The sequence below is a fragment of the Dipodomys ordii genome, unplaced genomic scaffold, assembly GCF_000151885.1.
Source record: "Dipodomys ordii isolate 6190 unplaced genomic scaffold, Dord_2.0 Scaffold1, whole genome shotgun sequence".
Classification (NCBI taxonomy): domain Eukaryota; kingdom Metazoa; phylum Chordata; class Mammalia; order Rodentia; family Heteromyidae; genus Dipodomys; species Dipodomys ordii.
The window spans coordinates 1,615,338-1,635,848 of NW_012267217.1; the positions used below are offsets into that span (position 1 = coordinate 1,615,338).

Sequence of the window (20,511 nt, forward strand, 5' to 3'; positions counted from 1 at the left end):
TGCCTCTGCTTGCATGATGATACTTAAGGTTACTACTGAGCTATCCTAATTAAAGAGGTTTATATAACAGGTATACTTGAACCTCAGAGACTTACAAAGGAAAGTCAACAGAACTGTAAAGTTTTAGTGCTGGATCAAAAGTGGCACATTTATATTCAGACCAAGTATAAATGCTATAAAAACAAAAATGAAATATTAATAAACTGATGTTTGATAGGTGAGTTTTTCATCTTAGTTTAAATTACCATATATCAAGGCTTCATCTCATGTAAAAATAAATGAACAAAGTAGAAGTCTACAGAAAATGAACAAGAAACAGAAAAAGACCAGCAGTAGTTTGTATATGTTAGCAAGACATGAAATTCTTGCTATTATTGATTTCCAAATAGGCAGTTAAATTTAATATTTTGCTTTCTTTACCACATGCTTTACTTCAAATAATGTAAAAAAGATACTTCAATCAACAACAAAAATTCTAAGTAGGATAGCAAATTAAAAGCAAAATACAGAAGACTCCACTAGCTAACAAAACTGTTTTGTTCATCAAAGACACTGAAAATAGAAAATATAAAGAAATACAAAAGAGATAACAAAGCATAATATTTTATTTTTTTAATGAAAAAATGGCCCTGAATGTACCATTTAGTGGTAATCAGTGTCTAGTAAACAATTTTGTTTTACTGTATAGCTTATTAAATGAATAAGTTTAAACAGTAACATAATTTCTATTATTTTTAATGTTGACAATCAAAAGCAAAGACAATATTGAAGTCAAATGTATGAGATTTAAAATGATGTGCATGATGCAACAGCTTATGAATATAAGCAGAGTCCAGCTGGGATAGTTATGCATTCTCCGCACATGCACACACACACACACACACACACACACACACACGCGCGCGCGCGCGTGCGCGCACATGCGTGCTTATGCAGGCACACACAGCCACTGCCCCCAAATTCCACAGAGATGTTGCCATAATCTAAAAAGAGGTGTATCGCATCTCAAATTCAGGTTATGACTTTTACAAATTAATTCGACAATCATAAAGTAACAGAACAAGACTTTATTTGCTAAGCTTAACAAATTAAGTATCTAAAGAAAAAATTACAGTGGCATTGAAAGATATTTTTATTGGCTTTTTAAAAGACAAATGTAACTTAGAATATCTTATTTGGATAATTAATTTTTTAAACTGTCTTAAATGAAATAAATATCAAATTCAATACCTTCCTGAATCTTTAAAATGAGTAATACTAACAACCAAGCTTCCCTAAAACTAATATGCCCCTAAATCTTTTTATATTTAATAAAGGACATTTGTTATATCCACATCTTAAAATTTTCCCACTTAAAATTTGAATAACACTTAAAGTTTCTGTACATATTAGTTCACTTAATTTAAAATTAATGAACAGATATCTAGACACAATTTCTAAGAAAACGATGTAAAAAGGAATTTATGCATGGTTATTTACAGAAAGAACCTGTCTAAATAACATCATGTTCAAAAATATGACAAATCCATTCTAATAATCAGCACTGCAGGTATTAATAAACTTTATATATATCAAAGGATAATTCATATATAGAATTATTAGATGAATCTAAGAGCTGGAAACTAAAGCATATGACAAGATTAATAATGTTGCTTTTATTATACTAACCATCAAGTCAGAAGCCATTGGCATTTACATGCTGGAAGACTGTTTATCACTCAGCTCTTTTAATTATCGCAAACACTGATTAACCAAATGTGACTGGACTTTACTGCTACAACTTTACGATTTCTTTCAAGTATATGCAAATATTTTAAATAGGCACATATGCAAATGTGCAAAACAAATGAAATACAAAGGAATGAACAGAAATGGCTTGTAAACAAAAAACCACCCTGCCATTCAATTTTGAAGCTCCATCTTTTCTTCACTAATTTTTCTTTTATTAGTAGTAGTCTTCTATCCTATTAAAGTTGTAGGTTTACAGATGATATGGAAATTTCACATTGGCATAAGAAAGGAATGTTGGGTTGATGTAGTCTAGAGACAAAGGAAGAATTAGTCTTAAAATGTATTTAGTTGCATTTATAAATCATAGTAAAAGCATTTTATTACAGCATTATGCTAGATATGTAATGTTTTCATATAATGAATAGCATATATCAGAATATATTCTAAAACATAAAGCTTCTATAGAAGTCATCTAGAAAATATTTACATTGTATTTTAGATGGAGTCTTTAAAATGCATATAAAGTAATCAATCACAATACTCACAGAATACTATTCAAATTATTAATATTCTTTTGCATTTTATCACTAACACAAACTTTTAAGGCCACTGCTTGAAAGGACATTTTATTGATTAAAAAAAGTAACATCTTCTGGGAGTAGGATGATTTTATGGAATATTTAAACATTTTTTCCTCCTCAGACTCTGCTTTAATACAATCTGGAAATGCAATTGTACTCATTGTGCTAGTCAACAAAAACAAGTAAACTATATATGCTTATCAATAAGATGTAAGTTATAAAGTTTAAATACTCAAATCACAAGCTACATAATTTGTTTATAGAAAACAAGTATCTCTGTCAGTACTCATAAGGGATTGTTCCTGGACTTTCCTCAGAGGCCAAATGCCATGACTGATAAGAGTCTAATATAAAAAAGTATTGAATCTGCATATAACCAACTCATCCTACTGTACATACTGTACACTTTAAATTATCTCTATTAAATAATATAATTTAAATGCTATGTAAAGGGTTATAATAATGTATTGTTTAGGAAATAATGGCAGTATGTCTGTAATTTGCTTTCTCAAATATTCTTCAACACATGGTTGGTTAACATGGACACAGAACTCACAAAAACAAGAGTGCTGATTATACTTAGCCCTGATATCTCATAACACCTTGTCTTTTCAGTTCTACACTCAAAAATTAAATGTAGACATTTTCCATATGAGTTAATACTCATTTCTAGATATGAAGTATCTTGCTTTTAATTCAGAATAGAGTACAGATATGTGGTCTCTGTGAGGTACTCCTGAGTGCTATAATGACTATACACAGCAACTACAGTTTCTATTTATTTCTTTAGCGGTTTCAGTAGTTTATTAACATACATTAATAGTACAAGGAGGTGATCATTATAATTCTTTTTTTTTTTTTTTTTTTTGTCGGTCGTTGGGCCTGAAATTTGGGCTGAGGGACAGCTCTTCAGCTCAAGGCTTGAGCTCTACCACCTGAGCCATAGTACCACTTTCGGCTTTTTCTGCTTATCTGGTGCTGAGGAATAGAACCCAGGGCCTCATGTATACAAGGCAAGCACTCTACCACTAAGCCACCTTCCCAGTCCCTGCTTATTTCTTTATGACAAACATTAAGGAAAAAAAAATGTGACAATATGACACAAATTAGAAAAACAATATGGAACTATTTTCTTCCTACAAATGTTACTCCTTGAACTAGATTGTTAAAATGATTGCAAATTGCTTTCCAATCACATACTTTATGGGGTTTTGTTTTGTCTGTTGTGCATTTGTTATATTTAAGTACAGTACTAGAGCTAAAGTCAGGGCCTTGTGCTTTCTATTAGGTAAGTGGTACTACTTTAGTTACCCCACCCACTCAAACTTTTGTCTTGTCTTTTCTCAGTTTTTCTTTTCTTTCCTTTTTAAAGCATTTTTTCAGATAGGGTCTTACTTTTACCTAGGCCTGTCTTGGACCATAATGTTCTTTACTTCCAAGTCTCTGGGATCACAGATATGTGTCACCATGTCTAGCACTGTGGGTTTATTCACCAGATATCTAGAATTGGATGTCAAACAGATTTTTGGAAAAAAAAAAAGGAAATAATAACTTATCCCAACCTGGGTACTGGTGGCTCACACTTGTAATCCTAGCTACTCAAGATGCTGCAATCTAAGGATCATGGTTCAAAGACAGGCCTGGGAGGAAATTCATGAGACTCTTATCTCCAATGAACCAGCAAAATGCTCAAAGTGGAGCTGTGGCTCAAGTGGCAGAGTGCTACTCTTGAGCAAAAATGCTCAAGGACAGTGCCTGGGCCCTGAGTTCAAGCCCCAGAACTAGCACCAAAGCACAAAAACAAAAAATAAAAAACCCTCATCCCTTCTCTGTAAGTAGGATACTTTGTTAGTTCTTCAGTGTCTTCAAATTTTGTGCTAGTGATTACATCAAATATATCCTGTGACCAAGCTTTCTAAAGAAACTTGATGATTTAAAGTCATAGCAGGGTATGGTAGTACACATGTGTAATCCAGCACTATAGAGGAAGAGACAGAAGGATACTGAGTTCAAAAGAAGCCAGAGTTATCAGCTCTATAAACTAGACCCTTATCTCACAAAATCAAGAACTAAGGATACAGCTCAGGGTAGAGTGTCTGCCTAACACATGCAAGGCTCTGGGTTCAATCTTAAATATTTTGAAAATAAAAACAAAAAATAATAGTTCATTACGCATTATAAAAATGAAACTCTGCTTTTAAAGATCTAAAAAGTATCTAAAAAGCTTGAGAATTATTAAATTTCAATAAGCTATTACTAATACAAAATAAATATACTGAGTAAAATGTATATTTTAAACATTTAACATAAATATAGTAAATGGGAATACATAAAGGAATAAACAGACAATAAGTGAATATTTTCTTACCTCTATAATAAGAAGAAGTATCTTGTTCTATGAGCAGCTGCCATACTTTCAGACATGTTTCTAACTTTTAAATAATTAACAAATCCTCTGAAGAAAAGAAGTAGTCCTGAGAAAATTCAAATAATACAGATATATTATGTCTTACACAAAGAGATCATGAGTACATTAAAGTAGAAATTTATAGGTAAGGCACTTTTGATCCTTTCTCATTATAGTTAATCTATCATAAGGAAATATAATAATGTAATATATAAAATAAATAAAATATAAGGTATAATAAAATTAAATGTTACTGGTCACATCCATTTAATTTCTTAATGTTAAATACCAAAATTAAATTCAGCTTTGAAAATCAAAAATCATATCAAAATACAATTTGTTATATCACTTTAAGTAGCAAAGTTATCAATGCTTGTAAACTGATCCACTCATAGAAATCATTTTAATCAAAAAAAATTAAAAAGGAAAAAAGAAAAAGAAGAAATAACCAATCCTTTGGGGTTGGAGGCATTGTTCAGTTGGTAAAGCACTAGCCAATGAGCAAAAGTATCTGAGTTTGAATCCAAAAAAATTACTTTATTTTTATCAAACTTTTTAATATAACTACTAAGCAAATAAAGGCATATTATTTATAAAAAAAAATTCTAGTGAAGGGCTGGGAAGGTGGCTCAGTGGTAGAGTGCTTGCCTTGCATGCATGAGGCCCTGGGTTCGATTCCTCAGCACCACATAAGTAAAAAGAAAAAAAAGCCAGAAGTGGCACTGTGGCTCAAGTGGTAGAGCGCTAGCCTTGAGCTGAAGAGCTGAGGGACAGAGCCCAGGCCCAGGCCCAGAGTTCAGGCCCCACAACTGGACCCAAAAAAAAAAAAAAATTCTAGTGAATGTATGTATATAGTTGTTAAGATGAAGGAAAATATCAACAAATCTGACTAGCACTATTAAGTATGTTTCATCTGTATTTGAAGATATGTGTATTTACAGATTTTTACTATGAATTATTTTAAGTAATAATGAAAGAATAATATATGATAAAAATGGAGACAAACTCAGGAAGGAAAACTTAGAAGACTGTGATTTCTTATACAATAATACAATTTAAAACTTTGTTTTAAAGAATATCCATTTTTGTTGGTGGTGGCGGTTATAGGGCTTGAACTCTGGGCCTAGGCACTGTCCTTCAGCTCTTCAGCTCAAGGCTAGTGTCCTACCACTTGAGCCACAGTGCCAAGTGATCCTCAGCTCTCAGCCTCCTGAGTAGCTAGGATTACAAGTGTGAGTCACCAGCACCCAGCTTATATAACAGGCATTTTTAATAATCACAAAAGCAATGCCTGTGAAATGCTTCAAAGCTGTAGATTTTTAAAAAACTAGGTAATTAAAAAATCATTAACATTTGAAATACTCAAGAAACATTAACTCCAGTAAATTTATAACTAGAAAATGAGGGGATAGGGACAGAAGATAAGTGAGTATACTTTCTTTCACTAAAAATGAAAGTATTAATGAATTTAAAATACAATATCCAATACCAAATTTGCCCCCCCCCACTACAAGAAATACCAAGACTTAAAGAAAGCATGTGTGTAATATACTAGAGAGGTAAGACAGAGAAATATGCAAATAATTGAACCAAGGGCCTAAAATGAAGCTAAATCCCATCCCGTGTATTTTCCATATCCCAACTCCTTTTATTTATTGCTATCTTTGACTTCTACCCTTCTTTCCTGCCAGATGCTGTTCAGAGATAACAGTGTTTTCTAAATGCAGAAATATTGTTGAAAAATGTAAGCCAAAAGTATTTGTGAGATTCTTCTTTTGTCTGTGAGGCTGCTGTTTCTAAGACATTTTGTTCTGCTCAGGAATTTTCTAAAAGAAGCCAATTTCATATCTAAACCTAATTACTCAGGGTCCATTGCTTCTCAACAATTTACAATGTGCTCAGCCTTCTTCTAAGCATTTGAAACATTCTTATAACTGATTAAATTTTCAAACTTTCCTACATAAATGCTAACAAGATTGTGACTCTGGGAATTGGGACTTGTCCCCTGCATTCTACTCTGCCCATAGTTACCTTCCTTAAGATTTCTCCAGTCTATAAACAATGTACACATAAGCAAATATACTCACTACACTTAAACATGTACTACATCATATTTTTTCACTTCAAGTAAGAAACTCAAAGACAATACACTATTTAGGCAGCCAGAACACAACAATATAAAATTGGCTTAAATTAATCTTTATTTAAGACTGCTTCCTCAAATATTTCACAATATTAAAATAAGTTCACTGTATTAAAGAATTTAGTCACTTAACTGACTTCTAATAATTTACTTCCCCAAAGTCCTAAAGATCCAATAGTATGAGTAAATAAAAACTCAGAGAACAGTGCCACCTACTGAAATGTTATGATTTTTAGTGGAATCATGAATACATGAACCAGATTTTAACTATGGAGTCAAAGTATGTGATTTTAAAATTAGTTATTATATGTACTTACTAAAAATCCATCAAGTTCATCCATGTTAATGAAAAGACAACTAAATAGAACTACAATGACCATTAGGTATGAAGCCTCCCCTATGTTGACTGATTAATGACTAACATCAGGCACATTTCCAAAATATAAAGCATGCTTCCAAGATTCAAAAATAAAAGAGAACAGATAAAACACCCAAACTACCCTATTCTCCCATTTTCTAGGATCATTGTAAAAATGAAACATGAACCACAGATTCTTTATATTTACCATCTCTGGATTTTGAATCAAAGAAATCTGGGGGGCTACCCAGAATTAATTGAAAAACCAAGACAGATATTTGAGTATAGGAATATCATAGCAGAAAGGTTATCTCCACCCAAGTTCTAACAACCTATTTATATTTTATAATTTTAGGAAATACCAAAGTTAAATTAAACTGAAATGCACATACAATAAACTTACCAAGTATCAGAAATATCCACCAAAGCCAGTATTGTCCATTGAAATATCCAGTAAAATAATCAGAAAACTATGAAGTAAACATAAATATGTTATTCAAATGTGTATGCCTAATTGAGAATTATAATCTACCTCAAATAATTTCTATTACTTAAAAACAGCACAAAGGAAAAATAAGAAATAATAATGTGTATGTGTAACTGAGAAAAATCTGTATGCAATGGCAAACATGTAAAATGGTTTATAAACAAAAAGTTTTTAACTGCTTACAAGAAAGCAAAGTAAATGCTATGTATCAGTAACAAGCATTTTCTCAAAGAGTTCACATCAGTCTTTTTTTTAATCTCTCAAAGCCACAACTATTATCCCAAATACGCTAAAGCAACCTGCTGCTTTGGATATTAACACCAAAAGCCACATTAGTTTAATCTTACCAGATGGGGATGTTGTGGTGACCTATGAAAAGAAGAGCTTTTGACCTTCTGTACACCCCCTACTGTTAACCATTGCCAAAAATATTAGAAACATAAAGACCCCCAACTCATTAGAGTCTTTTTATTTTCAAACTAGATGCCTTAGCATTCAGTTCCCAACAAGTGAGCTGACAACAGCTAAATGAACCTTGAAGTGGGATTTCAACACTTCCTATTATATAGGAAATGAACAGGCCCATGGAAGACAGAGTCTGATGGCATAGGACACAGTATCTTTTCCTTGGTTAGACTCCAGATATTGCACTTTTATTCATTTGAAAAGGTTTTTGAAAAAATTAGTCTCGTTTTCTTCAAAGTTATTTCTGGTATTTTTTTCCCTATTTCTTCCGTACTTACTCAGCACCTAAAAAATGTCCCAAATAATTACTTTTTAAGTGTTTCATATAACCTACTCTACAACTACTAAAAGCTTATAGAACTGTTTCTACTGATGTTCGTATTGAATCATTTAGCTAAAAATGATTTTAAGTGTAGGTTTGCACTTGAATCTGAAATTATTTTAAAATTCTTAAGAATTTCCATAAAAGATGAAAAATTTATCATTTTAATAATAATAGAAATGCTTACTATTTAAAGCATTTACATAATGCTAATATTTGTGATTTTTTTCTTTAGCAGATTTACTCTTATGAAAATTCATTATACATCTAATTTTTAAATAAAATTCAAATGAGAGGCTACTCTGAGGGCATTTCTTATAATTACTCAGATTAAAAAAATCTATGTACAAATATCAACCAAGAATCAATTAATTGATAACCAAAACCTGTAACACGGTCTGAACTAGTAAAAGGTTTTGATAAAACTACTGAAACCCTGGGAAGTTCTAATTTTTTTTTTTGGTCAGGCATAGGGCTTGAACTCTGAGCCTGGGTACTGTCTCTCAGCTTTTCAGCTCAAGGCTAGCGCTCTACCACTTGAACAACAGTGCCACAACTTTTTCTGTTTATGTGGTGCTGAGGAATTGAACCCAGGGCTTCATGCATGCGAGGCAAGCACTCTACCATTAAGCCACCTTCCCAGCCTGGAAGTTCTAAATTTTAAGAGAGTAAATAAATGTATCATTCCCAATTAATATTTATTAATATATGAATCATTTTAGTGAATTTATAATACAAATGAATTACCAAAGCATTTGAAGCATTTTTGAGAAGTTGGCACATTATTAGACTTACCATTCTCGGAAAAAGTTTGCAAGGAATTAGCTGATTTCAATAAAAATCAATGTTTAGATGTAATTTGTAGATTCTATGCACTGTAACTTGTTAATTATATAAATAGCATTTATAAAATATATATATAACTTTTCAGAAGACCTATTAAAACAATAAACTCAATCATTCTCCTAGGTCTTATAACAAAACAAGCAAACAAACAAAAGGTGAACAAACAAACAAAAACAAGGAAGAAAAGTTTGTAAAAAGAAGCCCAAGGCAGAAGGATCAAGAGTTCAAGGACAGCCTGGGTTACATAGAAAGACCCTGATTTTTAAAAAGGAAAGGAGGGAGGAAAAGGGAAAGGAATGGAAGGAGGAACTAAAAAAAAAGCAACAGCCTAAAAGAGACCTTCAAGAGGTAGGGGATGACTATATTAAGGGTAGTCATTCCTTACCATTGTTCCAGAAAACAATTTCAGAGCTAGAAAAGTTGCTCAGACAAGGAAAAATAAAGGACACTTCATTGTCTCCCTGCACATTATCTTGTAATTAGTAAGAAGTGGGCACAGGTAATTTCTAACAGAAGCAGGAAAGGCAGAAGGAACGTAGAAGAACAGGGATAAGTTTAGCTACTTTACAGGCCTTTCCTTTTGAGACCTGAATGTTACTTAAGTTCATAATAATTTACTAAATACAAGAGGTTTTTTTTTCATTTGATTTTCATTCAGGAATCCCTGAATTATATCACAGTAGTAGAGTCCATGATTTACTGGGTACATTGCTGTAACAGGGCAATATGCTTTACTTCCCATATGTCATAAAACCCGTGAGACAGTTATTGGAAAACCCAAAACTTGGAACAATGAAGTAACTTAAGGTGAAAACACAGAAGGAAAAAAGGTGAGACAAACTCAAACTTCTTGATTATGAAGGGTTTTTTTTTTCCTGCTATACTAATACTAATACTTTCCTAAACGTAAGTTATAAAATGCTCATACCACAAGGACTACTTTAAATGTAGAAGTGGGAGTCTGTAATTGGTTGAATACATGTGCATAAAGTGAACAGTTACAACCCATACAGAAAATTTCCCTTTTTCATCTCTGCTAAGGGAGGTGAACACTTTCAAGACACTTACCCGGACAATAAGGATCCATTTAATCAATGAAAGACCAAATCCACAGATAGCACCATACCTTCCAGCTATGGTATTGGTGATACAGAAGGATAAACAAAATCCAAGCCAGTTGAAAATAAATGCCACTAAAAGCAACAGAAACAGTTCTTTTAAATGTCAAGTTGGAAACAAAGTAACAAAGACATAACACTTCATTGTTCAAGTGACAAAACAATTCCTTTTGTTTTAACTCTACCAAGTGTACTGCTTTTTAGACTCCTACAACTTACCTTCTCCAAGTTATTTGCTATATGTCAATAAGTGGAGAAGCTTAGTTTCCTGTCAGTTTGGCCAGGAGGAATCAAGTCTCTGAAGCTTATTGCTGGTGGGTGACACTACTTTTCTTCTTTTTTTAATACTAAGGTTTGAATTTGGAGCTCTGCCTTTCTAGGCAAGAGATCTACAACTTCAGCCACACCTGAAGCCCCTTTGCTCTAGTTTAGGGTCTCCCTATGTACCTGGACTCAACAGGACCACAATCTTCCTACTTACACTTCCTAAAACAGTGGGGGTGACAGGTGCATAATAGTACCCAGTCCCATTTAGTTGAGAAGGGGTCTTGTAAACCTTTTGCACAGAACCACAATCTGTCCATTCTGTCTCCTGAATAAGCAGGATCACAGACATGAGCCATCAGTGCCAGTAATAATTTAAACCAGCTACAAACTAGACCATAATGTAGTTTCCAATCCTAAATGATCAGCCTACAGTGGCTTTTTTGGACTTTTTTTTAAAAAAAAGATAAAACAATGAAATGCAATTTTTTTCGCAAATAGCTTAAGGTATAGTTATACTGTACTTTCCTGGATTCATTACTTTTCTAGTTTCACTAACAAATTGCACCCCTATCTAAAAGCTATACTAAAGAGTTTTACATTAGAATAATTGTTTACTTTTCACATATATGGAAGGTTCTTGAATTCCTGGACTAAAGATGCTCAAAATGCAAATTAGAATTAGATCCACCATACACAAAACTATAATATCTAAAATAATCAAGTATGTCCAAGCCAGGCATGGGTGGTTCATATCTGTAATCCTAGCTACTCAGAAGGCTGAGATCTGAGGATCCTGGTTCAAAGCCAGTCCAAGCAGGAAAGTCCATGAGACTCTTATCTTCAATAAACCATTCGAAAAAGCCAGAAGTGGCACTATGGCTCAAGTGGTAGAGTGCTAGTCTTGAGTACAAAGAGGCTCAGGGATGGTGCCCAGATCCTGAGTTCAAGCCTCAGGACTGACAAAAAAAGTCCATACTAATTGCTGGTAAGGAAACACAGAGACAAGAACTCTCATTTACTGTTGGTGCTAATGAAGACTGGTAGTTGCTTTGGAAGAACAGTTTTACAATTTCTTACAATTCAGAATTTATTTTTCAAAATACTTTCCTAATTTTTAAGTTAGGGATAACTTAATTTCTCTTTAATAATTCTTTTCTCATGTCTAAAGCAGGAATAATACACGCTGAGATAGGACTGTCACACATTGTAAATAGAAAAGGCTGAGTGTTAGGAGAAACATTTTCTTTTTTTTTTTTTTTGGGTCCGGTCGTGGGGCCTGAACTCTGGGCCTGGGCACTGTCCCTCAACTCTTCAGCTCAAGGCTAGCGCTCTACCATTTGAGCCATAGCAACACTTCCGGCTTTTTTCTTTTGCTTATGTGGTGCTGAGGAATCAAACCCAGGGCCTTGAGCATGCAAGGCAAGTGCTCTACCACTGAGCCACCTTCCCAGCCCAGGAGAAACATTTTCTAAATAGAGCCAAATAGTCCATTACATTTTAAAGCACTAGAGTTCAAGCTCATTTCCACAGGCTGTCAATTATCTATTGAACCAAATTATAATTACTAGAGTTTAATTAACTCTAGTTTGATGAACTAGAGTCTATCCCATTTTCTAAAAATTTCATAAAAAGCAGTATGAGAGATACTCAGAATAAGCACGTATGTGAGACATTTTGTGGTAGCACTTTAAAGGATCATGAAAAATATATAAATACATTTCTTCCTGTAATCCAGTAATATTACCAAATTTAAATGTAAACTTTTTAGAGTTACATGAGGTAAGAGACATGCACAAAACACAAAATTAAACAAGAACTAAATGTATGAAAGGTTTTAATCGGAATACAATTAATTATTGCTATTTTGTTTGCATGAGTATAACCTAAAACGCTTATCTTATAAACTATATTGAGGAACATATATTTCCAGACCTTTTTGTAACTAAAAATAGCTATTGTTTGATAGCATGTTAATAGCACAAAAAAATAAAAACAAGTTGCAATTTGAAAAATAGCCACTAGAGGGTAGTAATTACAAACCTATACTTATCAAAATAAGTTCTAAGCCTGCAACCTACAGGGCCAGGGAACTATAACAGGAAATGAAAGTACTTTTACTTTACACAATTTCATTGATATAATATTGGTAAATATTTGTAAAATAGGAAGAGATATGTGTTTGTCTGTGTATTCCTACGGCTTGAATCTACATTGCAGCATTTTTCTTAATCTTATTTAACTTATTTAGCTTAAATATACTTACATAGCTTTACATGATCAGCATATACATAATGGCTCTGATTTTGCAGTTAAGTGCTTTAAGATTCTAACATCTGACTTCATTATTAGTTCACTATCAGGAAAAATCTTCATTTTAAATGAGGTAAATACATTCTAGCAATGTTTTCTTTTCTTTATCAATATTGCTATAAAAACACAGGCAACATTTTTTTTTTAAAAAGCAGCTTGGAAAGATTACTTACTGAAAAACGCCAGCATGAAAATGCCATCATTACCCACTCTAAGCTGGTCTGCATCGCTGAAGTCATCTCTTTGTGGACACTCTTCCTCCGGATTCTATAAATCATATAAATCAAGACACCTCGCTAAAGTAATTATAATCTTGTCATCTTAAACTTAAGAGTAGGAACACTTTAGTAAAATGGTGCACACATAGAAATCCTTGTATTTGGGAGGCTGAGGCACCAAGTTGTAGGCCAGTCTGGGCTACACAGTGAGACCTTGTATCAAATAATAGTTTTAAAAAAAATAAAAGCTAAAAAAAAGCTAATGCTCTCAATTTGTTGTACAGATGAATGAAATATCTGCAGCAAATATGACTTTTCATGGGCACCTCTGAAAAGGTTAAAAGTAAACATACAAAAGCTAAATGAAAAATGATACTAGACAGCAGTTTCACACTGCTGCCTTAATGTCAAATGGAAAAAAACAGGACATTTCATAATCAGTGGTGGAACACAAATTGGCACAATCTCTTGTTTATAATTTGGCAATATTTATCAAAAATAAAAAATACTTTTTCTTCCCATCCCCCTAATGTAAATTCCTCTTCCTCCTCTTCAATCTGTTTCCTCATCACCAGGAGGTAAACAAGAATCTGTTAGGAAAGTATGCTGGGAAAACTAGTGTACTTTAAGCAGAACTTAAATAGGCAATTCTGGTAGAAGCTCAGAAGACCAAATGTAGAGAAAAATACAGACAGTAAAGTTGTATTAGTAAGGTTCAGGGAGAAATGAGGAATTAGAAGTCCATTAGGAATTGGACTAGAAGCCATTCATGTTATATTCTGGGGAAAAAAATCTGTGTATATTTTGTCTGTGTCCTCGGACATCACATGAGGTTGTATTTAAAATAATGGGCTACTTGGTAGAGGAAATTCAAGACAGCATAGCATCTAAGCAGCTGCATAGTTATTACTGGCAGCTTTCAGCCATGTTTATAGTACAATTTGGAGCAAAAAGAAGAGCAGAAACACTTGAAAAACTTGCAGATGTATCATGAAAGTGTTACATTGGAGCCAAGGAAAGCATAGTTTCTGAAGAGATTGACATCAACTAAAAAAACACATTGCATCTGGAAAATAGGAAAGATGCTTTCACAGCATCTCAGGAATTGGCCAGATGGAAACTAGCCATGCATCCACCTACCTGCTAGCTCAACAGTATGGAAGAGTAAAGTGATTAGAAAGACTTTCTCTTGAGGACAAAGTATCTGCAGGTCTCCCTGTTCTTACAGAGTAGACAAGGAAGTTTTCTCCTCAGGATTCATTTCACAGTGATCAACTGAGTGGAGGCTACTGCATCCATACCTACTGCATGAGTTGTTAGTGGTTTTTGATGTCATCTATGTGACGCTGTTTTTTCAGGAGTATAGAAAGCAAGGGACTTGAGTCATGAAAGACCACTCAACTTTTTTGTTGTTGTTGGTTGTGGGGCTTGAATGCTGTCCCTGCACTCTTCAGCTCAAGGCTTGAGCCACAGCACCACTTCCAGTTTTGTGGTGGCTTATTGGAGATAAGAGTTTCACAGAAAAAGTGGTGCTGTGGCTCAGGTGGTAGAATGCTTGCCTTGAGCTGAAGAGTGCAAGGGTAGCGTTCAGGCCCAGAGTTCAAGCCCCATGACTGACAAAAAAAAACCTACTTGGGGAAAAAAAAAAGTTTCACAGACTTTCCTGCCCAGGCTGGCTTTGAACTGTGATCCTCAGATCTCAGCCTCCTGAGTAGCTAGGATTACAGGCGTGAGCCACCAGCACCCGGCACCACTCAACTTTTAAAGGAAAGTCCAGAGGCCAGGCAATTTATAACAAGGTCATATTCCCTGAAAGTAGCCCATGAAAGGGTGATGTATAGAGATGTGAGGGTGAAGAATAAGCTGCAATGGAGACCCCAGGATGTTGGAGATGCCAGGAATATGGAACATCTTCTGGAAAGCTGCAGGCACAGTAAAGTTGGCTCAACAGAGTTAGCAAATGGCAAGGCCACAGCATTGGGTTGCTAAAGCCCACTGGAGCTCACATCATGACACCACATGCCCTAAGTGCTGAACATGAAGCAACAATCAGTATTTAATGTTTGCCTTATAGAGTTTGCTCTTGCTTTCATTCCATTCCTCTTTCTATACCTCTATTCTTCCCTTGCTTTATTCTGCAATTGTGTGTTAGAGGTGATTGTTTTTGTTGTTATTTTTGTTTTAATAGAGGTTTATAACTAAGAAATTGTTTTCAATCTCAGTAGAAACATTTAGCTTATAGTTTTGAACAAGATAGAACTGTTAATACCGCAAGGAGTCTAGGCCAAGGCCTAGTTTTGTACTGAAATGGGTATGAACTTACTAGGCATTGAGATGGAATACTGTGATTTGGATATAAGGTATGCATACCCAAAGCTCCTTTGCTGGGGCTATGTCCCCAGCTGGTGGGGTTATAGAATGTGTTGTTGAGGGCATATCTTTATTTTTTAAGTGTAATTATATTTAAGTAGTTGTATAAAGGAATTAGAGGACATACCTTGCTATGGCCTCTAGCCACCACCACCACCACCACTCCCCATGCTGTCTGCCATACAGTGAACTACTTCAGCCAGCTTTTGGCTGAATGTGCTCATACCACAATGATATACAGTATCACAGAGGAAAGAGGTCGGGTCAGAACCCTGAAAAACCAGGAAGTAAAACAAATACTTCTCCTCTTTTAAAAATCATCCTCTGGTCCGGAAATTTCAGTTTTTACAATGTATTGTACAAATTCCTATATGCAAATCCTACTTATAAAAGAAATAAAGTACTGGCAAGGCCTAGTAGCTCAGACTTGTAAGTCCAGTTGCTCAGAAAGTAGACACAGAGGGATCAGGGTCCAAAGATAAGTCCAGGAAAAAATTTAGCAAAACTCCATCTCAACATACCAATCAACTATGGTGCCAATTGTCACTACATGAGAGGTATAGATAGGAGAACCAACTAGGGCAAAAAGCAGAAGACTATCTGAAAATAAAAGCACAAATGACTTAGAGCAATGATTCAAGTCACAGACCACTTGAATAGTAAGCACAAGATCTCAGTACCACAACACATACACATACACACACACACACCCAAGAAGTGAACTATTAAAGATAATTTATTACAGCAATGTTAATAAGCACAAAAGATTAGATACAATCTAAATGTCCATCAGTAGAGGACTGTGTTAAAAAGTCAGTCTCTATAGACCTCTCTTGTGCTTCTACATGGCTTCCAGAAAAAGGAATTGGCCACCTTTTCCTAAATACTTATCTGGTGAGAGCCCCAAAAATAAAGTGCATTTCTCTTCAGAGCAAAGGTGTTGGCATTCTTACCTACTGTCAAGATCCCTAGGCTGAGGGTTCTTCTATCAATATACCAATGCATGTGGAGAGAATCACTTAGCCCTCTTTGTGTTGCTTGTGGAACTCGGGCTCAAAAAACTGGTACAATAAAATGCTAATAATCTACAACTGCTGTGAATAAAGAAGTCTTTGTTTCTTATTCAAGCGGTATGCCTTTTACCAGCATCTAAGAAACTATTAATCAGTTAGTTTGTAAGCTCAGTAAAAACTCGGACTGCTGACAGACTGTTATAGGCTAGTGAGGTAAATTATTGCATATATCTAGCCAGTGAACTTTAAAAAGTATAAACTTGGCACCAATGGCTCACATCTGTAACCCTAGCTATTCAGGATGCTGAGATCTAAGGATCACAGTTTGAAGCCATCCTGGGCAGTGAAGACCATGAGATTCTTAACTATAATAAACTACAAAAAAAAGCCAGAAATGGAGCTGTGGCTCAAGTGATAAGGCACTAGCCATGATATTAAAAGAAGCTCTGGGATAGCATTCAATCCTTGAGTTCAAGCCCCAGGAACTCTGTGTGTGTGTGTGTGTGTGTGTGTGTGTGTGTGTGTGTGTGTGTGTGTGTGTGTGTGTGTGTGTGTGTGTGTGTGTGTGTGTGTGTGTGTAGAAAAAAGCATTTACATCCTTAATATTCTACTATATTCTATTAATATTCTAGTAGTAATCACCAAAAATATTAAATATAAATCATTTGTGCTGTTAGTAATAGCTACTCTACAGGTAGAAATTAGGAGGATCATATTTTGGGAACCAGCCAAGGTAAAAATTTGGGAAGACTCCCTCTCAAAACACAAGATGGTGTGTGGTGCATGTCTATGGGTGCATGTCTATAATCCCAGGTATGTAGCATAGCTATTTCAATCTAATGCCAACCCCACGTAAAAGCATTAAGACCCTAAAAATAAACCTAAAGGGGCTAGGGCATGGCTCAAGTGGCAGAACACCTACCTAGTAAGTGTAAGGTCTAATTTCAAATCCCAGTACAGTAAAAATAACTTATTAATGTATTTGCTTATAGGTATAAAGAACTTCTCTGAAAGTATATATAAACCTGATTTCATTGATTGCTTCCAATTTTTAATAAATATTACTGAAACAGTCATTCTGTTTCTGAAGACCAGGATTGCCTCCTGGTCCGCAGGATAGGTCAATGTCCATAAAACAAGTATGCATGCCCTTCTGGAGCCTATCTTATAGTCAGAGGAGTTGGTCAATAAACAAAGGCATGATAATGAGTTACTTTTTATAATTATTGAGAGGTCTACATATGGAAGGAAGGAAGGAAGGAAGGAAGGAAGGAAGGGAGGGAGGGAGGGAGGGAGGGAGGGAGGGAAGGAAGATTGACAGGGAAAATGAATGGGAAAGGGAGAGGAGTGGAAGGGAAAGGGAGAGGAAAAAGAAAATGGAGAAGGAGTAGGGAAGGAAGGGAGGGAAAAAGGAGGAAAAAGGGAATGGGCAGAGGGGAGAGGAGAGACATAGGGAAGAAATAAAAGGTTAGAAAGAGGGAGGAGGAGGGGAAGGGAGAAGGGAAAAGACGGGATAGGAAGGGAAAATGGGAAGGAGAGCAGAGAAGAAGGCATAAAAAAGGGAAGAAAGTTTGTGAATGCAATATAGTTAATGAAATTTTAAATATGACAAAGCTGAACACAAGTGGCTCACACCTATAATCCTAATTACTGAAGAGGCTGCAATTTGGAGGATTGCAGAAGACAGAGACCTCATCTCTTAAATAATCAGGAAAAAGCTAGGGTAGAGGTATGGGTCAGGTGGTAAAGCACCTGCAGAGCAAGCAAGCCAAGTGCATAAGAGTCCCAAGTTCAAACTCCAGAGGTAAGACTTCAACAAAGACTTCAAAGGTGAAATAGCTGGCTATGTATATATCTCACAGAAAGTGCTAGCGTGCTAAGACAGGAATATGCATGATATATAAGAGTGACAGCATGAGGCCTCGCATGGGTGATTAGAGTGAACAAGAGAAAGACATGGAAGCACTTCCCTCTCCCTTTCTTACTTCATCCTAGCTTTCCCAGGTAAGCATTTGTTTTTTTTTTCTTTTTCTGAAAAAACTGAGATGAATCTAGAAACCTGAAACTAGACTTCTGAAGTCGGTAGAAGCACACAATTAAACAACAAAGGCAAAAACTTGCAGGCAGACTAAATTATAAATAATGTCCACCTTTTACTTGGCAACAGAACAGCATACATGCATCCTGTTGTCTCTACATTATTCAGACAGCCAGAACAAGCATGCATTAATGAAAAAGAAAGAGAAGGCGAAATCTTTGATCATCATTCCAAATTTCTAGGATAAGATATGTTAAAAGGTAGATGAAGAAAACTATGAAGCCCTTATATCTTTTTTTGTTGTTGTTCATTATGGGGCTTTAACTTGGGCCTAGGTACTATCCCTGAGATATTTTGCTCAAGCCTAGCACCCTACCACTTTGAGCCACAGTGCCACTTTCGGTTTTCTGGTGGTTAATTTTGGAGGTTAGAGTCATGGACTTTCCTGACTGGGGTTGGCTTTGAAACATGATGCTCAGATCTCTGCCTCCTGAGTAGTTAGGATTATAGCCATGAGCCACCAGCACCCTTATATCTTATTTCCATAGACTATTTTGTTTAGTTGGAATTTTTCCTAAAGAACTGGCAAAGTACTATAAAAGATAAAAAGATGGACTCACAGTGATAGACCATGATGAAATCTAAACTATGTAAAGGAGGAAAAGTAAATATATGGGCAGTTAAGGGAAGTGGGAGTGAAGTCCAGGTGAAAGTATTAGGTAGTGATAGCCAGGTGGAGTGAGTTAGAATGGGCAGCTAGTACATGGATGTCTGGGCTCACAATTTAAGAAATGATCAGATGTGGGTAACAAACAAGACCTGAAATAACACAAGCTGAGGTGGAGTAGAGGGGAGGCCAGTGGAAATGAGGAACCCAAAGAATAACTAGAAAGAGCGCCAGTCTCACCAAAACTGATATGTATTGACGCACAGTGAAGATGCATGCTCTTACGCACAGAGAACTACTTTTGATAACACATAATCAAATAACAAAGCCAATAATGTTAAAATGATCAGTGTCTTACTCTTTGAGATGTTTCTGCAGCGGCAGCTGCCATAGCAGCAGCCTTAGCCTTCTCAGCTTCATCATATGTAGGAAGAGAGGTAGCAACGCTGTAGGGAGGTGGCACAGGGTAAAACTCACTGTAAACTTCTGTATCTGAGCAAAAAGAATTTTTAAGGATAAATATTAAAAATAGTTGCATAGAATTTTATAGTCATGACCATATTCTTTTTCAATGGGACACTAAAGACTACTGTAGTCCTGTTTCTTAAGCTCTTTATATCACATAAAATACTATTACTACCAAATACTTTACCTTAATCATGTATTTATTATAAACAGAAAGGCTGATAAATACCATCTAAACACTAATACACTAAAAAAGGGTCTCAAGAAGATTTGGAAAAGGAGGTTAAAGAGGAGGAAAGTAAAAATCTCACAAAACATGAGCCCTATCTATAAACTTACTAGTATGCACAAAGAAATTAAATTTTCTGGGGCTAAGAAGTTGGCTCAGGGGTAGAGCACTCGTCTTGCATGCTTAAGTCCCTGGGTTTGATTCCTCAGCAGCACATAAGCAGAAAAAAAAAAAGCCGGAAGTGGCACTGTGGCTCAAGTGGTAGAGTGCTAGCCTTGAGCTGAAGAGCTGAGGGACAGCACCCAGGCCAAGAGTTCAGGCCCCACGACTGGAACCCCCCCCAAAAAAAAGAAATTAAATTTTCTTAATTTTTTTTTATTATTTCATAGTCACAAAAATTATATCAGGAAAATTAATATTTATATAATGCTAAACATTTAATATACCATTCTTCTATATATTAATTTGAGCAACCC

General features: G+C 35.2%; 1 protein-coding gene across 1 annotated transcript in view; it reads right to left on the minus strand.

Annotated features, from left to right (window-relative positions):
- Nucleotides 1–1,047: 1,047 nt before the first annotated feature.
- Nucleotides 1,048–20,511, minus strand: part of Ndfip2 (Nedd4 family interacting protein 2) — a 49,719-nt gene continuing 30,255 nt past the window's right edge. Inside the window, exons 3-8 of the mRNA XM_013010582.1 lie at nucleotides 19,700–19,833; nucleotides 13,209–13,302; nucleotides 10,409–10,533; nucleotides 7,624–7,690; nucleotides 4,681–4,786; nucleotides 1,048–2,040 (exon numbers count right to left, since the gene is read on the minus strand). Coding sequence (XP_012866036.1) covers nucleotides 4,683–4,786; nucleotides 7,624–7,690; nucleotides 10,409–10,533; nucleotides 13,209–13,302; nucleotides 19,700–19,833 — 524 coding nt within the window. The 3' untranslated portion in view covers nucleotides 1,048–2,040; nucleotides 4,681–4,682. The remainder of the gene's footprint in view (nucleotides 2,041–4,680; nucleotides 4,787–7,623; nucleotides 7,691–10,408; nucleotides 10,534–13,208; nucleotides 13,303–19,699; nucleotides 19,834–20,511) is intronic.